Genomic DNA, 17,379 nt, shown 5'->3' with positions numbered 1-17,379 from the left:
TTTTCGAAGGGTCGGTGTAGACTTGGTGGGCCAAATGGTCTCCTTCTGCACTGTAGGGATTCTATGGTCCTTCCTAAAATGCGGTGCCCAGGCTGCTTACGGTACTCTTAAAACCTGATTTCCCTCTCTCTCCGCTTGTAGTTGTGTTATAACCTTCCAGATTGGGTATGGAAGTTAATCTGCACGTTCTTCCTGGGTATGTAACGTTTGATACACTTACTCCCCAGCCCTCGGCCAGGATTGGAGGATGAGCCGTCCAACCAGCAGCGGCGGGGGGCGGGCCCGGGAGAGGGAGAGAGAGAGAGAGAATGTTACAATTTCCAAAGAGATAAGCTGGAGTGAGAAAGACGAGGGAATGGCGCTGCAGAGACCGGCTGGGCTGGGAATGAGGAGGATTTAAAGGATTGTGACCGGGCGGCCCGGCTTCCCTCGTCTGCATTGATGTGGCCAAGGGGAACCCGGAGGATTTTTTACTCCTGAAACAAGAAGAATTGGGTGCTGTAAATAAGAAATGGAAACTTTCGGGTCACTAGACAGCCAGGTTCAATTGGAGAATCACAGCAGCTCGGTGGATTACCTGCGCCAGAGATACGCCTGTTCTTACGAGAACACTTTCAACTCGTGGAACGACTACTTGGGGTTGAGCACCCTGGTGAGCAAGGCTGTCAGCCAGGGGGGCAAGAGCGCTCTGCACCCGGGCGCCGAGCTCCAGCTGCGTCCCGGGGCGCCCTGCATCGCCCGCTCCCTGCAGCTGGGGCTCTGCTCCCAGCACGACGCCGCGCTGCTGGCCTCCGACCTGGAAGGGAGGTTCGCCCAGTTCAGCCCCTTCTCGGGTTACCCGGCGGCGGGCGGCGAGCAGCAGCGCCCGGAGAGGAAGCCCGGCCACTGGAGCCGGCTGGATGTGATCATGATGGACAACAAGAGCCACCTGCAACTTGCTCACTCTCGGCATTACCAGCAGCAGCTACACCAGCAGCAGCAGCAGCCTCCTCCTGCTCAGCAGCGAGCCACCCGGGGCAAGGCAGAGCTGCAGATCTGCGTCTTCTGCCGGAACAACAACGAGTCGGTCACCCTGTACACCACCCACGTCCTCAAGAGCCCCGATGGCAGGGTGCTGTGCCCAATCTTGAGGCGGTACACGTGCCCTTTGTGCGGTGCCAATGGGGACAACGCGCACACCATCAAATACTGCCCACTCTCCAAACTGAAGAGCAGGAACTGCGTTAGCAAGAGGGTGCGTTAATAAAGACCCCCGCCGCCAACTACCCTGCAATAAGCCAAGGGAGACATTATTGTGAGGCCAATTACCATCACCACACACACTTCACTCCCCCCCCCCCCCCCCCCCCCAACCCTGGATTGTGGACTAATAATAACAATAGGTGGACATTTATTGAGACAATATTTTGAGTCTGGGAGTAAACGTTTTATAGTGACTGAATGTATACACTTTGTCTAAATTTGTTTACAATCTATAAAGTTTTTTCTGGTGGAATATCTAGCCCAGGAATCTACCTCAGTTATATAAATATATAGTTTATGGAATTAAGAGAACGCCATAATCGCTTTTTTTTTGTTGTTTCCAAATCCACTGTGTGCATTTCGTCTTCGGAAAATTTAAGGTAACTTTAACGGTGATAAATTGTAGGAGATGTATTTTGATTTTTTTTAAATAAATGTAATGTTTGCTATTTTTTAAAAAGTGAAATGTAAAACAGATCTAAAGATTTACTAATGAGCAAACTGCGGTTAACAACAGTGCGGGGAGCCAATAAATTTTCACGTTTTAGCAGCTCCTTTTGTGGCTTTTTTTTGTTGTGTTTTTCACAAACCATGGTAGGAAAAGGGCAATTAATGCCACTCTCGGTCCTGCAGCGCCTTCCTGTGGGCAACAGTTGAGATGCAGAGCACACTTTAACCCCTTGTTAACCATAATGGAAAGAAGGCTACCCCTTCTGGAAAGTGGTTTGTGTATACTTGATGTTTCCATAAAGACATTTGTTTTTTAAAAACCAGAGATGGCTAGCTTTGAATTCAATCTTATTCAACTGGAACCTGCTATCCAGTAAAGGTATGTGCATATTGAGGGGTCTGGTTTAGCACAATGGGCTAAATAGCTGGCTTCTAATACAGAACAAGGCAGAAGCGTGGGTTCAATTCCCGTACCAGCCTAGCCAAACAGGCTACTATTGTGGCGACTAGGTGCTTTTCACAGTAACTTCGCCAAAGCCTACTTGTGACAATAAGAGATTATTCGGCAGCTGGGTTTGGCACAGGGCTAAGAGAGCTGGCTTGTAAAGCAGAACAAGACCAGCAGCGTGGGTTCAATTCCAGTTCCAGCCTCCCTGAACAGGTGCCAGAATGTGGCGACTAGGGGCTTTTCACAGTAACTTCATTTGAAGCTTACTTGTGACAATAAGTGTTTTTCATTTCATTTTTTTCATTGCGCCTTGCCCTCCAACTGTACTGGAGATTCAGATATATCCACCTTTTGTGGATTTAAACATTTTATGATTTGAATGACCACTTCCAAGTGAAATGGAGTGCATTTTCTTCAAGGTTCATAATTATAGATTGCTGGAGATTTCCGCCAAGACAGTGTCGAAGGATGTTTTACATCCCACCTTGAACACCACATCTGCAAAACAGCACCTCCAACAGTGCAGCACTCCTTTGGTCATCTGGGACTATGGCAACTTTACCTTACTCCATTGTTGCAGAGCATCAGGATTGATCGTGTGCACTGAAGTTTTGGGCTGGTACTTGAACTGGAACTTTGTGACTCTCAAGAGGCCAGGGTGCTGCCCGTTGAAGCACAGTATGAGTGTTGGGACCAGCGTCAATTCCATGTTATACCATTGAGCTGAATTCAGAAACGTGGAACTGGTCAAATTTGACCAGATCATCAAATTGCAACGGGGTTATGGAAGAGGCAATTCGGATCAAATAAATTGGACAGCATATATGGGGATGTTTAGCACTGGGTTAAATCGCTGGCTTTGAAAACAGACCAAGCAGGCCAGCAGCACGGTTCGATTCCCATAACGGCCTCCCCAAACAGGCGCGGAATGTGGCGACTAGGGGTTTTTCACAGTAACTTCATTTGAAGTCTACTCGTGACAATAAGCGATTTTCATTTCATTTCATCCATTTATTTCTCATGTAAGTGGGCAGTCAGAGAAGCTGAAATACCATGTACTCAAACATAAAATATTGCACAGAGGAAGGAGGAACGGGCGACATGCACTCTCTGTGGCTGAAGTTCGGAGGCTGGGAATACTCACTCCTATGTTTGACCTATGCAAGAAGCCAGACTGTTTGAACTCGGTTTAAAAAGTGACAAATAAATGAACGCCTGCCCGAAAGAATGGAGAAAAATGTTGGAAACATTCAACAAACCATGTGATGTTGCAATGGGAGGGTTTGAGGATATTTTTGTGTAAATTGAGATGAATGGCTTTCCTTATCCATTGCTATCTTGTGAAGAACTGAGATTTTGAAGCAGAGTGAAGAGGAAGAAGCCCGATAATCAGCAACAACTGACGTCGGGGTTGGTGCCACATCTTTCATCTCCAATTCCCAACAAATCAAATCCCATTGCACTACTGAGGTGCAAAACGGAGGGCCTTATTCCGGTGGTTGGTTGTAAACGCTCCTGTGACAATATTAGCAGTGGTACAGGATTTGTCCTGCCAAAGCCAATATTTCTTCCTTATTATTTCCTCCATTGCTGTTGTATGCAGAACAAAAAAAATAAAATAATTAGCTGTCCCCCCCCCCCCCCCCCCCCCCCCTCCTCCCCCCTCCCCTTGGAGTACTGTCACTGCTAATTAATTGCTTTTGGTATGGCCTGAGAAGATGTAGTAAATCATTGTGCCCCTTCTCCATCAAAAGCAGCTACAGCCCTGACTGTGCCTGGGTGACCCTGGGCAAGAAGGTACGTGATCTTTGCAAATCAGGTGGCACAACATGATATATCGTGCTTCAGCGCTAATAAATGCCGTTTTCTTGTTTGCAAATTAAGCTTGTTTGAAGCTATTATGTTAGCAGTGCTGCTCCTCCATCTGTGTGAATTTTTGTAGTTGGAATTGGTAGTTTAATTGCAGAATGTGAAAACTGAGATCAGGGGTGTGATTAAATGTCCCCTGCTTGACTGGATGGGTGCAGCTACAACACTGAAGCCCAGCACCATCCAGGATACAGCAGCCTGCAAGGTTGGCCCCTAAACCCCCTCCATCAGAGTGCATCATGGTTCCAGCGTGTTCGATCTAGAGATAGAACTGCCAGCAAGTCACCAAAGCTTGTTTGCCACCTCCACAACCCCAGGTAACAAGGTAGATGGGAGCACCATAACCTCCAGGATCCCTTCAACCTGCCCACCCAAGTTGAACATTATTGCTGTTGTTTAATCACCGTCAGTTTAATATCCTAGCCAAAACACTGTTGAAGTACTTTCACCATACAGTCTAAGATGGTGGTCCACTATCTTTTCAAGGATAGGTAAGGCTGGACACTAGAACATAGAACAGTACAGCACAGAACAGGCCCTTCGGCCCTCGATGTTGTGCCGAGCCATGATCACCCTACTCAAACCCACGTATCCACCCTATACCCGTAACCCAATAACCCCCCCCTTAACCTTACTTTTTAGGACACTACGGGCAATTTAGCATGGCCAATCCACCTAACCCGCACATCTTTGGATTGTGGGAGGAAACCGGAGCACCCGGAGGAAACCCACGCACACACGGGGAGGACGTACAGACTCCGCACAGACAGTGACCCAGCCAGGAATCAAACCTGGGACCCTGGAGCTGTGAAGCATTTATGCTAACCACCATGCTACCGTGTTGCCACTAAGTGCCAGTGAAACCTATACCCCAAGAATTCGTTAAACATAGTAGGCTAGTCAAGGCGTTATCTCTGCTCGCTCAAATACTATTAATCTCACCAACAAGCAAGTTACTGTGGATGCTGGAATCTGAAACAAAAACAGAAAATGCTGGACAATCTCAGCAGGTCTGACCGAATCTGTGGAGAGAAGGGAGCTAACGTTTCTAGAGTCTGGATGACTCTGTCAAACGTTAGTTCCCTTCTCTCCACAGATACTGTCAGACCTGCTATAATACGTTCATAAAGTTCAGGGGCAGAACTTGTCCTGTCGAGTCTGTTCCACCATTCAATCATGGCTGACCTCACCCTGGCCTTAACTCCTCCATAACTCTTCAACCCATTACCGATTAAAAATCTATCCAACTCTTCAAATTTACTTACTGCCCCAACAACCACTGCACTCTCGGGTAGCGAATTCCACAAATTGACAACCTTTTGGGAGTAGTTTCTCAACTCGGTTTTAAATTTTCTACCTCATCCTAAGGCTATGACCCCTTGTATTAGAATGCCCCAGAGAAAGCATCAGCTCCCCGTCTATTTTATCCATACCGTTTACCATCTTGTATCCCTCAATTTGATCTCCCCTCATTCTTCTAAACTCTATAGAGTATACGACAAACCCATTGACTCTGGAATCAACCTAGTGAACCTTCTCTGAACTGCCTCCAATGCCACTACATCTTTCCTTAAATAAGGGGACCAAAACTGCACAATACTCCAGGTGTGGTCGCGCCAATGCCTTGCATAGTTGCAACACTTCCTTACCATTATACTCTATTCCTTTCAATCCAGCGCCCTGAGTCAGGGGAGGGCTGATCTACGGGCGCAGGGGGGAGGGGGGGGGGGGCCTGGGGGCAGTGTTGGGGGGTGGTCCGGGGCTCGTGTGCCGGCCAAAAGGGGGGGGGCCCACTATTTTGCAGGCTGGGTCTGTGAGCAGCCGCCACCATCCACATGCATGGCCACAGACCCGGCAATTCTCCGGGCCGTATCGGCAGCTAGAGCTGGGTGCTGTACCCTGATAGTCCCAGCCAATCGGTGGCCGGTTTACGCCGAATGTCTGGTTGTAAAACGCCATCATTCCCACGTCAGAGTGGGGACATCAAAATTGGAGAATCCAGCCCCACATCTTTACTATTTCATGGAATGCAACACCACAAGAATTTATTACACTCCTGGCCTTTCCCCTGAAGACTGGCTTTGGGAAGTCAGGAGGGGAGTTACTCTACAGAATTCTCACCCTCTGATCTGCTCTTGTAGTCATATTTATATGGCTGGGCAGTTCAGTTCCTGGAGAATGGAACACCCTCCCCAAAAAACATTGGTAGCACTGGATTCATCTATGTTCATGCCATTGAATACCAAGTGTACATGGTTATGTTTTCTCCTATTGGAGATGACCATTGCCTGCCACTCATAGCACAGACGATACTTGCCACTTATCAGCCCAAGCTTGAATGTTGTCCAGGTCTTGCTGCATATGCACGCGGACTGCTTCAGTGTCCAAGGGGTTGCGAACGGTTGTGCAATCAACAGTGAACACGGCCACTTACGACTTGGGTCAATAGTAAGAAACAGTAGTAAGATGGTTGGGTCAAGGACACAACCCGGAGGAGTTACTGCAGTGAACCAGATGATCGGCCATCCCCAACCACCACTATATTCTGCACCATTGATGGGTTTTGTGTTGGGTTTAGTGTTTCCTCCAAATAATTTTTAACAGGCAGTTTTACTGATCATCAGCAGAGGGCAGAAAGTAATAAACAGTAAGTTTTCTTGCACATGGTCGGTTATTTCTATTTCTTTCAGCAGTTTTCTAGGCCACAACATAAGATATTTTCCCCTCAAAGACAATCCAACAGCTTCGTGATCACTTTTCCCTGGTGTCTGCTTTTTACTTAATTCTCAAACTGACATGATTTAATTTACATTCTCTAGATTATTAACCTAACATTACTGCTCTCCAAGATATTGATGACAGACAAAATCCAAAGTTAAGACAAAAGGTTTGGTTGCTGCTTCAAAAAAAGTAAACATTTTATTTATTACCTTCTGCAAATTCCTCTGCTACATTCAACACCTTTAAGCAGCCTCTGTGCTTGGTTTACCCTTTATATTTAAAACTAGGCCAAATTTCTATACTAATGCTACCATTTACACTTGCTTCACTGCTCCCTCTGCAGGCAGCATAAAAGGATATTGCAATATTGCTTTCCATCACACAGGAATTAATAATTTCTTCTAATCTATGTTCTGTTCTCAGCTTCTGTTGTATGGTCAATCTTATAATTCAAAGGCATTAAAGAAAAATGGGGGTTAATTCTCAAGCATTCCTCAATTAGTGCAACCACCTAAGACAATAAATTACCTGTCAGATTTAGCAAATTAACTGGCTCACACACAAACAGAAACGTATAGCACAATGTAGGCAAGAGTGCCGTGGCCATGCACAGCCCCAGAAACAATTATGCAAAAAAGATAAGCAATAGCCGAGGCACCTTAGTTGCAAGTGCAAATGAAATAGTGAAACTGGTACGAAAAAGGAAGCTACAATTGAAGAGTCTACTTTCTCCTACAGAAGTAACGAGCAGCAGTGCTTTAGTAACTAAATTTGAAGGGCACAGTGAGCATGCCAGTGAGCCGTGAAGAAAATGCTGAAATATCTGATGGAAATAGTTTAATTGCAACACTAAGCAGTTCTCCAGGAATTTAGTTACCTAAATTTGGACATTCTTAACTAGCTTATCCAGCACTCAAGTTTCCAAGCTTTGCTGTTTTGTGGAAGGGAGCAAAACAGACATCTGCAACAGGTAGCAGAGAAACAAACTGGAACAAGTCACTATTGGTTCCCAAATGTATCTCAGCAGTTGGGTATTCGGTGGTATCTCAGAGCCCTATCAGCCATAACATAGGAACAAACCAAATTCACATTCACCTTCAATATTTAAGCTATTTTCCAAATGAACAAAACAGACAGCCAATCATTGAAGTTTTTTTATTTGACCATTTCTTTTCTTTGAACTAGTTTACCAATATAATATGTAACAATCATTACCACAAAGACCGATTTGATGAGGAAAACCTTTATTCTAAAGATGGGAAGAAAATTAGGTCCGAATCAAGTTAATAATCCAAATGAGAAAAGGGTAGCAAACCTGACCAAAAAATACTCTGAACTGCAAAGGTTTAAATAATGAGTATGCGACTTTAAAAATACGCTCACACAATAATCCACAGTGTATTATTTGTGAAGGTAGCAGACATACTGGCAATACATGTACCGGCACCAAATAGTTGGATAATGAAAGCCTTCATCGTGTCTACATCATACAGAAAGGCTTTGTCCGAATTAGCTGATAAGATTTGAAGAGTAGGCTGGTGTACATTTCCATTTCACATCAACTGCTGCACCTAGATGCTAATTGTGTTCCGTTTACTATCAAAGTTGCCGTAACTTAAGAAAACTGGGCAATCTTAAATTCAAGGTAGGCAGCTGTCATCTTTAGACCAACAAGTGAAATGCTGAGAGAGTAAAGGCAAGGCTTTGACATGCAACAGGTGTTTCATTTAGCAGGCTTCTATTATTTTAGCTGCATGATCGACTTGTATTAAATTTGCTGTACTAAAATAGGTACATGCGTACAGTTTAACAAATGTCAATTTTACTGGTTAGTTTCAAAAAAATTTAAGAGTTTGCCATGAAATTACAGTTATTCAGATTCAAAAGAATTCGGCTAGTTGGTCTCGGTAAATTGGGCATGAAGGTAAATTTAGCGGCGAACAGTAGTCCAGCCTTCTTCATCAATTTCATTTTTGATATTACGAGATGCATCTTTATCCTCGTCAGTTCTCCAGGCTGATTTTTCTTGGTCAATGTCAAGTGGTAGACTTTTCAGGGGAGTATCCTGCACATTTGGGTTGCCCTGGCCTTCATCTTGTCGATCCTCGCCACCACGGCGCCACACACCTGCAAACCAATTCAATTATATACCGATGATTTGAAAACAAGACTTAGAAACTAAATTACTGAGTTAAACACCAGTTCTCTCCTCCATGGATTTTAATTGTGTGGTAAGAACATCTTACAATTTGCTTCCATCAATGCCGTGCACTTGCGTGCTGTGAATCTTACTCGCTAATTATTTACCCAAGTCTGAATAATGTTGACCAGATCTTGCGACATGTGGGTACAAGCTATTTCATTATCTGAGTTATGAATGGGATGAACATTGTGCAGTGAACATCTCAACTTTTGACCTTATGAGGGAACATCATTGACGATGCAGTTGAATAGGGTTGGGTTGAGGAGATTGGATTTTCACTGATAAAATGCACCACCATTCTAAGCTGTTTATAACATTTCAAAAGACTAAAAAATATGACGAGCCCTCCTCAAGTTACATTGTTGCACTCATTTCATTTTACACCAAAAAATCATAACATTTTGCAACACAGGTGGTTATTTGGCCCATCATATCTGTACTGGCTCTTACACAACTATTTAGGTGTCCAAACCTGTGCAGTTAACAAACTGAAATTAGGCATTACAGAGGCAAAACACAATCTTGGAAATCTGAAATAAAGACAGAAAACACTGCAAATACTCAGATCGGCAGTAACTGTGGAGGAAGAAACAATTTAACCTTCCAGGTCGATGATCTGTCACCAGAACAGTGTATTCTGTTGTAACGTCAACAACCTAAAACATTCATTCTTCTCTCCACAGATGCAGCTGGGCATTACAGGGTTTCCCCAAGCTATGGGCAAGAACAAGGTCAGTCATGAATGTATTTTACAGACTTGCTAAAATCCAAGTTTGCAGGGATAATTGAGAGCACAAAACTGAGATTGCAACATGGATCATGGTTCGGAATTTGGAAAATTAACAGGGTTAATAGTGAATTTGAGATGTAAACAAAATAACAGACAAGAAAGACCACCAGCAGGCATCTAGCGGAAAAAGATGCTACGATCTGCTCAGTAACAGTGGCAGGCTTCGGACATTGATGTCCGAATGGTCATTTCAGAAACATTGTTTACCAGAGATCATTGGGGCTATACAAATGGCAATTTCAAAAAGGCAAGGAATTGGGGCAGCATGGTGGTGCAGTGGGTTAGCCCTGCTGCCTCATGGCGCTGAGGTCCCAGGTTCGATCCCGGCTCTGGGTCACCTGTCCGCGTGGAGTTTGCACATTCTCCCAGTGTTTGCGTGGGTTTCGTCCCCACAACCCAAAAATGTGCAGGGTGGGTGAATTGACCACACTAAATTGCCCCTTAATTGGAAAAAAAATGAATTGGGTACTCTAAATTTACATTTAAAAAAATAAAAAATAAAAGGCAAGGAATTTAAGAGGTCTGGAAAGCCAAGTGCACAGGGTGGAATATAAGACTGAACGTTATAACTACTAGCATCCTCATTGGGGGTGGAGGCTAGTTCTCCATCCAACAGTCAGACAAGCCAGTTCCATCTTTGATCCGAGCCACGGAGGCCTGTTCCATCCAACGTTTAGAACCACGGCAGATTGCAGATATTCTCCTCTAAAAAACGCAGTTTTGTGCCTTCGCTGAACCAGGAAGCGAAGTTTTCCCAGACTTGGTCACCTACACGGTATTGTGTGGTAACTATTATCCGGATTTGACCTATACAGCTTTAATAAAATTGGATGTTGCTTGGGAAAAGGTGTGTCTCAGCGGGTTAAGGGAATGTGGGTATATTTTTGGGAACAAGAGATAAGTTCAGATAAAACGGCATGTTTACCATACTTAAGTGTCATAGTGTATATTAATCTTTTGTTTAAATTTTAATAAATATTTTTTATTAATTGGTTACATGACGACTGGTCTGGTTCCTCACGGGATTGTACATTGTTCCTCACATCATTCCAAACAAATATACACCATTAAAAAAGTGTCTCAAGTTAACTTTCAGGGTTTTAAGACACACTCGCAGGTAACATCAGCGGGGTTCTTAACAATCAGACATTTTTTTGCCCATCACTGTTGAGTGAGCAAGCATCTCCTTGCATTCTACCTTTCTCATTCTCAATTGTTGTTTGAAAGCCTCAAAACCAAATTTGTCTCACACACCATACTTCAAAAACAATAATGAGAGGTGAAATCACTTTTTATGGCTTTAACATTTACATGGTTATTGTACTGATCGATATTATGATACACATAAGCATTACCAAGAAATTCTAGTGAGAACATTCTCAAACGAATACGAAGTGGTTTCATTCTACTTGAAAAGAACAGCATTATTTGAAGCAAAGGTATCTGCTCTTTTACCATCATCTCGATCACTTCTAACAGGTGCAGGGCGGCGCTCTGGCTCATCTTTACGACCCCTGATGTCTCGACGTTCACGCAAGTCTCTACGATCTCGATCACCATCCCGGTCATCACGCCGTGTAGCTTCTCTCCAGCTACTAGTCTCTTCAGAGCCACCGCCGCCGCCACCACCACCACCACCACCACCACCACCTCCTCCTCCACCACCACCACCACGCCTCCAAGGGCCATCTTCTTTATCTCTGTATAAAGAACAAGTTCATTATTCATGTTCGTGAAATACAAACAGGTACATTTGCTACCCTAGCATCTCAAGTTCTACTTTATCTTTTCCAGTGTCAGGTGTTTGCTTCCCCCTTTTTGCTCAACCCTACAAAATAAGCAACACTGTCTCAGCATCTAGCTAGCACCTTAATCAGCCGTAGCATCTGGGTGAAGAGATTGAGAATTAAACTATCACCACCTGATTGTAAGGTCTTGTACAACAGCACTTTTTATCCACAGACGGAGGATCACTTCTGCAAATATAATTGGAATCCTGACCAAAGTAGTCATAGAAATGAATAAGCAAGTCTTGGAAACAAACAAGAACAGCTCTCTCCACAGCTCAGCAAGTCATCCACTACACAGGTTTGATCTCCAATCTATGCCAAGTTAAGTACACTGAGCTTGAACAGCAGAAATAATGTGAGAATTTAACCCCAGGCTTTGAGGTCTCAGGTTAAATGGCAGTAGAATGAAGGTCAGAGTTCCCAGTCCTGGTTGCTACCTATCTGGAAGCACTTATGTATGTGGGCTTTCTGCCAACATTCACCATCAAGGCAAATACAAAACTTATGGCTACTGGGGCATGGAACCAGAGAGCGCTCATCTGTATCCTAGCAACCATTTTAACAAATGGAGAAAATTCAAGAAAAAAAGTGGAATATTTAATTTCACTGTCTGGTTACAATATTTTAAACCAGGATTTTAAGTTCTGAGGCAGGGATGAAGAGCAACTTTGCCAAGCAGCGAGAATGAGACTATTACATAATTCCCCTTTTACGAGAAAAAAAAACCACAGTGTGAAAGCAAACCCAGTGCTCTGTATTTACATTGAAGCAATCTCCCACACTTAGTGGAATTGCCATCAACAGAATTACCTGGAAGAAAGACAGTTCGTTCATAATCCTTGAACTACCAACCTAAATGTCATACGGCGATCTTGATCTCGATCTGACTCACGATCCCTGTTCTCTTCTGAAGGCCTGGTCTCTCTGGGTGGGGCCCAGCTTTCTTCACGCGCTTTTTCCCTTTCTCTCCACCCAACACCTTAAGGAAACAAAAGGAAATAAATATAGAAGCTTTTTTAAAAAAAACATTCTTACTGTACACTTCTGCCATTATTATTGCAAAATACACAGCGTTCAGACCACTATCAGAGTTTGTATACACAAAGCTGCAAAACACTTGCTGTAAATTGGTTTTACTGAGTTCCATTTCAAAGAATACCCTAACATAATAGGTAGAAGTAGTACAATTATTCAAGAAGGTGGCCCATCCACATCTTGCTAAAACAACTCAATGGACAATCCAGGGAAAAGGTCTAAAACTAAAAGCTGTTCAAGTTTGTGCATCCAACCATATAGTTTAAATTGTGCAATAACCCAATTGCATCAGTTGAGCAAGAAACGTTTAAAGGATTCCTTGTACCAGGTTTATCAAGTGGTCTCCATGGGCTAGGTCTTGAATCATCAACACGCCGAGGTCCTCTCTCATCGTCTCGCCAAGATCCCCGATCTTCATCGCCTCTTCTGAACAACGGACCACGATCATCATCTCCTCTCTTGAACAGCGGCTCCCGATCTTCGTCCCGTCGAATTCTGTCTTCCCCACGGCGGAATGACGGCCTATCATCATCAAAGCCACGACTTTCCCCTCGCCGCCACTCTCTAAGAAAAACAAACACAAGCCACAAAACTCTTGGATATAGTTATGAAAAGATGTAAGAGTTGGATTTTGGTATAGAGGACATCATTTTCAAAGTTTGATCAGCAAGAAGGACAGCAGATGGAACATAGATGAAAGAGAGACATGGGCGGGCAAGTTTAATATGGAAAAATATGAACTGATATATTTCTGAAAGAAACAAGGGGCTAAATTATACAAAGTGATGGACTTCCCACCCCTATCGAGCTAAAACGTGGGATTAGGGACAGTCAAAAGGAACACCAGCTATCTCACACACACACCTGAAGAGAAATTTTCTGTTAAATAGACTGAAGATGATACATCTGCCCTTCTGGATCATGAGGTCTTGCCGTGGAAATCTGCCAATCAGAAGCCTGCAGCTCTCCAGCCAACAGGAATGGTAGCCACAGCTGATACTGGACTTGGGACTCGAGCTGGGCTGAATCCAGCTCAGATGAGTCAAGGGTGCCCCCCAGGTTCCAAGCTGCAGACCCCAGCAAGGTGGTGGGCAGCATGCCCTACCAAATGGGGCCACTGGATATTATGTGTCACCCTGCCTTCAAGTCCGCTGGCAGGGAATGGATAATCCAATTCAAGGAAATACAGTATATTGTGAATGATGTACTCGTTAAGGGAGTGTAAGAACAGCGAGAACTGGGGTGGTTCACAGTAATCTTAGAAATTGTCATGATAAGTTGATAAAGCTGTTAAAGCTTTTAAATTAGTTAATTTCTGTTCAGTTCAAATAAATAGGGCATGACAGGGCACTCGAGTACAGAGTAATGCACATCTTGTTCCATGACAACCACATATGCAGGAAATGTCATCAGCTGGAGGAACCCCAGCAGCAGTTGGAATTACTGTGTGCATCCAAGAAGCTGAGACCTCCATTAGGTAGTCGAGGAGAAGAAGCCAGAGCACACTTGCACATAGTAGGGAAGATATAATTTGGTACAATTCCAAGCATAAATTGCTGAAGGTGGCACAACAGATCGAAAAATTAGTCACTAAAACGTACAGGAGCTTCAAAAATAGACGTGCAGAGTTCAAAAACAAGAAAGTCACAATAAACTTTTATTCGGCCTCAACTGAAGGATTATGCCCAATTCTGAGCAGCACACTCGAGGAAGGCTTTACGGAGCATGCTGAAAAGGTTTGAGAATGGTTCCAGGGTTGAGGAACCTCAGTTACATGGACAGAAAGGAGAAGTTAGGGTAGTTCTTCTCTCTCAATTTTGTCTACAGAGAGATGAAAAGGGTCTGGATAGAGTAGAGAGAGAAGAGCTATTCCAACTGTGAGGAGTCTGCACGTTCCCCTCGTGTGTGCGTGGGTTTCCTCCCACAGTCCAAAGACGTGCAGGTTAGGTGGATTGGCCATGGTAAATTGCCCTTGGTGACCAAAAGGTTAGGAGGGGTTATGGGATAGGGTGGAAGTGAGGGCTTAAGTGGGTCGGTGCAGACTCGATGGGCCGAATGGCCTCCTTCTGCACTGTATGTTCTAAACTAGCAGAAGTGTCAAGAACAGAGGATATACATCTAAAGTGACTAGCAGAAGAACTAATGGCAACATGAGGAAAACCTTTCAGGCAAAGTGGTGATGATCTGAAATACTCTGTCTGGAGTGGCATTCAAAAAGGAAACATCTGAAAAGGGGAAGAAAATGCAGGACTACAGAACAAGAGCAGGGAGGATGGACTAGCTCAATTGTTCTGGCTTTAACAGCCAAAATGCTTCCCTGTTATATCCATTTTATGATTTTAGAAACTCAAAGTTATGTTCCGAGGATGAAGGAAATATGGTTGATGTGGTCTATATGGACTTCAGGTCCTACATGGGAGGCTGATGAAGAAGTTAAGACCCCATTGGATCCAGGGCAATTTGGCAAACTTGATCCAAAACTGGCTTAGTGATAGGAGGCAGAGGGTGATGGTTGACGGTTGTTTTTGTGACTGAAGACCTGTATCCAGCAGTGTTCCGCAGGGATTGGTGCTGGGTCCTTTGTTGTTTGTGGTACACACTAATGATCTGGATGTGACTGTAGGAGCTATAAGTTCGGAGATGACACATAAATTGGTGGTGTGGTAAATAATGAGGAGCAAGGCCTTAGATTACAGGTCGATGGGTGGCACGGTGGTGCAGTGGTTAGCACTGCTGCCTCACGGCGCCAAGGACCCGGGTTCGATCCCGGCCCCGGATCACTGTCCACATGCAGCTTACATATTTTCCCCATGTCTGCATGTGTCTCACTCCCACAACCCAAAAATGTGCAGGGTAGGTGGATTGGCCACCGTAAATTGCCCCTTAATTATAAAAAAAAGAAAATACTTTAAATTTACATTAAAAGATTACAGGATGATATAGACCGACAGGAGTGAAAAATGGAATTTAACCGTGAAAAGTGTGAGTTAATGCATTTTGGGCGGACTAACAAGGCAAGGGAATATATAATGGATGGTCAGACTCTACGAAGCATCAAAGGGGCCTTGGTGTGCAGGTTCACAGATCTCAGAAGACAACAAGACAAGTAAATAAGGTGGTTAAGAAGGCCTATAGGATCTTTGCCTTTATCAACCGAGGCATTGAATATAAGAGCAGGGAGGTTACGTTGGAGCTGTATAAAATGCTCGTTAGGCCTCAGCTGGAGTAGTGTTTACAAGTTCTGGTCAACACACTCTTGAAGCACTGGAGAAAGTACAGAAGAGATTCACTAGGATGTTGCCTGGGCTGGATCGTTTCAGCTACCTAAAGAGACTGGATAGGCTAGGGTTGTTTTCCTTGGAGCAGAGAAGGCTGAGAGATGACCAATTTGAGGTGTATAACATTAAGAGGGACATAGATAGTGTGGATAGGAAGATACATTTCCCCTTAGTGGAGGGGCCAAAAACCAGGAGTAAAGATTTACGGTAATGGGCAGGAGGTTCAGAGATGTGAGGAAAAGCTTTTTCAGCCAGAGGGTGGTGGGAATCTGGAACTCACTGCCTGAAAGGGTGGTGGTGGTTGGGGGGGGGGGGGGGGACGGGACGGACGGACGGGACCCTCACAATTGCCGTTCACACAAGGCAACGGACCAAGTGCTGGAAGATAGGTGCTTGAGGGTTGGCGTGGGCACAATGGCCGAAGGGCCTCTTTCTGTGCTGTAAAAACTCTGATGACTCCATGTTTGTAGTAGCAGATTCAATTATCAATTTTCAAAAAGGGATGGAGATATACTTAAAGGGACAACACATAGGGTTACAGGGAAAGAGGAGTGGGAATACTTGCTTGCTCTTTCAAAGCACCAGCAGACACATTAGACCACATGGCCTGAAACTGCTATTTGATTTTACAATCATTAACTTAGATTTAACCACTATTTTACTGTAACTACATACGCATCAGTTCCACCACGTCTCCATTCTGAATCCCTTTCTATAATACGGGAATCCCTCCATCCATCTCGATCAGTGTCTCTGTCATTCCAGCGCTGAGTGTCCTGCCAAGGAAACAAAATTTAAATATGTAACTGTCAATGCTGATGTAGTTCCTTTTTAATTCACATCCAAATACAATTCAACGGTAATTCTTCAATAAAATGAATCCTATTATATACAAATATTAACCCAAAGCAAGCTCAAAAGTAACTTCAATCAATTCTTCCAAGTTTTAAAAATTGCAGGTCAATCTACCCAAAACACAAACTCACCTAATGATTAATTTGGCAAAGCTTCCCCGAGCTGGGAAAAGGGAAAGTTTTCATTTTATTTTTGGCCTTACTCAGTTTGCAATGAGATTGAATTACACAAAATTAACTTTTCCAATGAGCAGACACTTCAGCAGAAAACAATTGAAAATAAGGACAAGTGGCATCATTAAATACAATAGGGGCAGCACGGTAGCACAGTTGCTTCACAGCTCCAGGGTCACAGGTTTGATTCCTGGCTTGGGTCACTGTGCGCAGGTTGCACGTTCTCCCCATGTCTACGTGGGTTTCCTCCGGGTGCTCCGGTTTCCTCCCACAGGCCAAAGATGTGCAGGTTAGGTGGGTTGGCCACACTAAATTGCCCTTGTCCAAAAAGGGAAAGAAGAAAAAAAACAGGGCTGGTTTAGCACAGGGCTAAATCGCTGGCTTTGAAAGCAGACCCGGGCAGGCCAGCAGCATGGTTCAATGCCCATACCAGCCTCCCCGAACAGGCGCTGGAATGTGGCAACTAGGGGCTTTTCACAGTAACTTCATTTGAAGCCTACTTGTGACAATAAGCGATTTTCATTT

The 17,379-nt window shown here is 44.2% G+C and overlaps 2 protein-coding genes across 2 annotated transcripts in view; one reads left to right on the top strand and one right to left on the bottom strand.

Moving 5' to 3' along the window:
* Positions 1-290: 290 nt before the first annotated feature.
* LOC119950876 (nanos homolog 1-like) lies at positions 291-1,792 on the top strand. Its single transcript, XM_038773761.1, has one exon. The coding sequence runs from the start codon at positions 512-514 to the stop codon at positions 1,241-1,243; it is 732 nt and encodes a 243-aa protein (XP_038629689.1). The 5' UTR covers positions 291-511; the 3' UTR covers positions 1,244-1,792.
* Positions 1,793-7,870: 6,078 nt separating this feature from the next.
* Positions 7,871-17,379, bottom strand: part of eif3s10 (eukaryotic translation initiation factor 3, subunit 10 (theta)) — a 43,096-nt gene continuing 33,587 nt past the window's right edge. The window contains exons 18-22 of the mRNA XM_038821409.1: positions 16,502-16,602; positions 12,874-13,112; positions 12,366-12,492; positions 11,179-11,423; positions 7,871-8,857 (exon numbers count right to left, since the gene is read on the bottom strand). Coding sequence (XP_038677337.1) covers positions 8,661-8,857; positions 11,179-11,423; positions 12,366-12,492; positions 12,874-13,112; positions 16,502-16,602 — 909 coding nt within the window. The 3' untranslated portion in view covers positions 7,871-8,660. The remainder of the gene's footprint in view (positions 8,858-11,178; positions 11,424-12,365; positions 12,493-12,873; positions 13,113-16,501; positions 16,603-17,379) is intronic.

The sequence above is a fragment of the Scyliorhinus canicula genome, chromosome 16, assembly GCF_902713615.1.
Source record: "Scyliorhinus canicula chromosome 16, sScyCan1.1, whole genome shotgun sequence".
Classification (NCBI taxonomy): Eukaryota; Metazoa; Chordata; class Chondrichthyes; order Carcharhiniformes; family Scyliorhinidae; genus Scyliorhinus; species Scyliorhinus canicula.
This window is presented reverse-complemented; position numbering and strand designations above follow the sequence as displayed.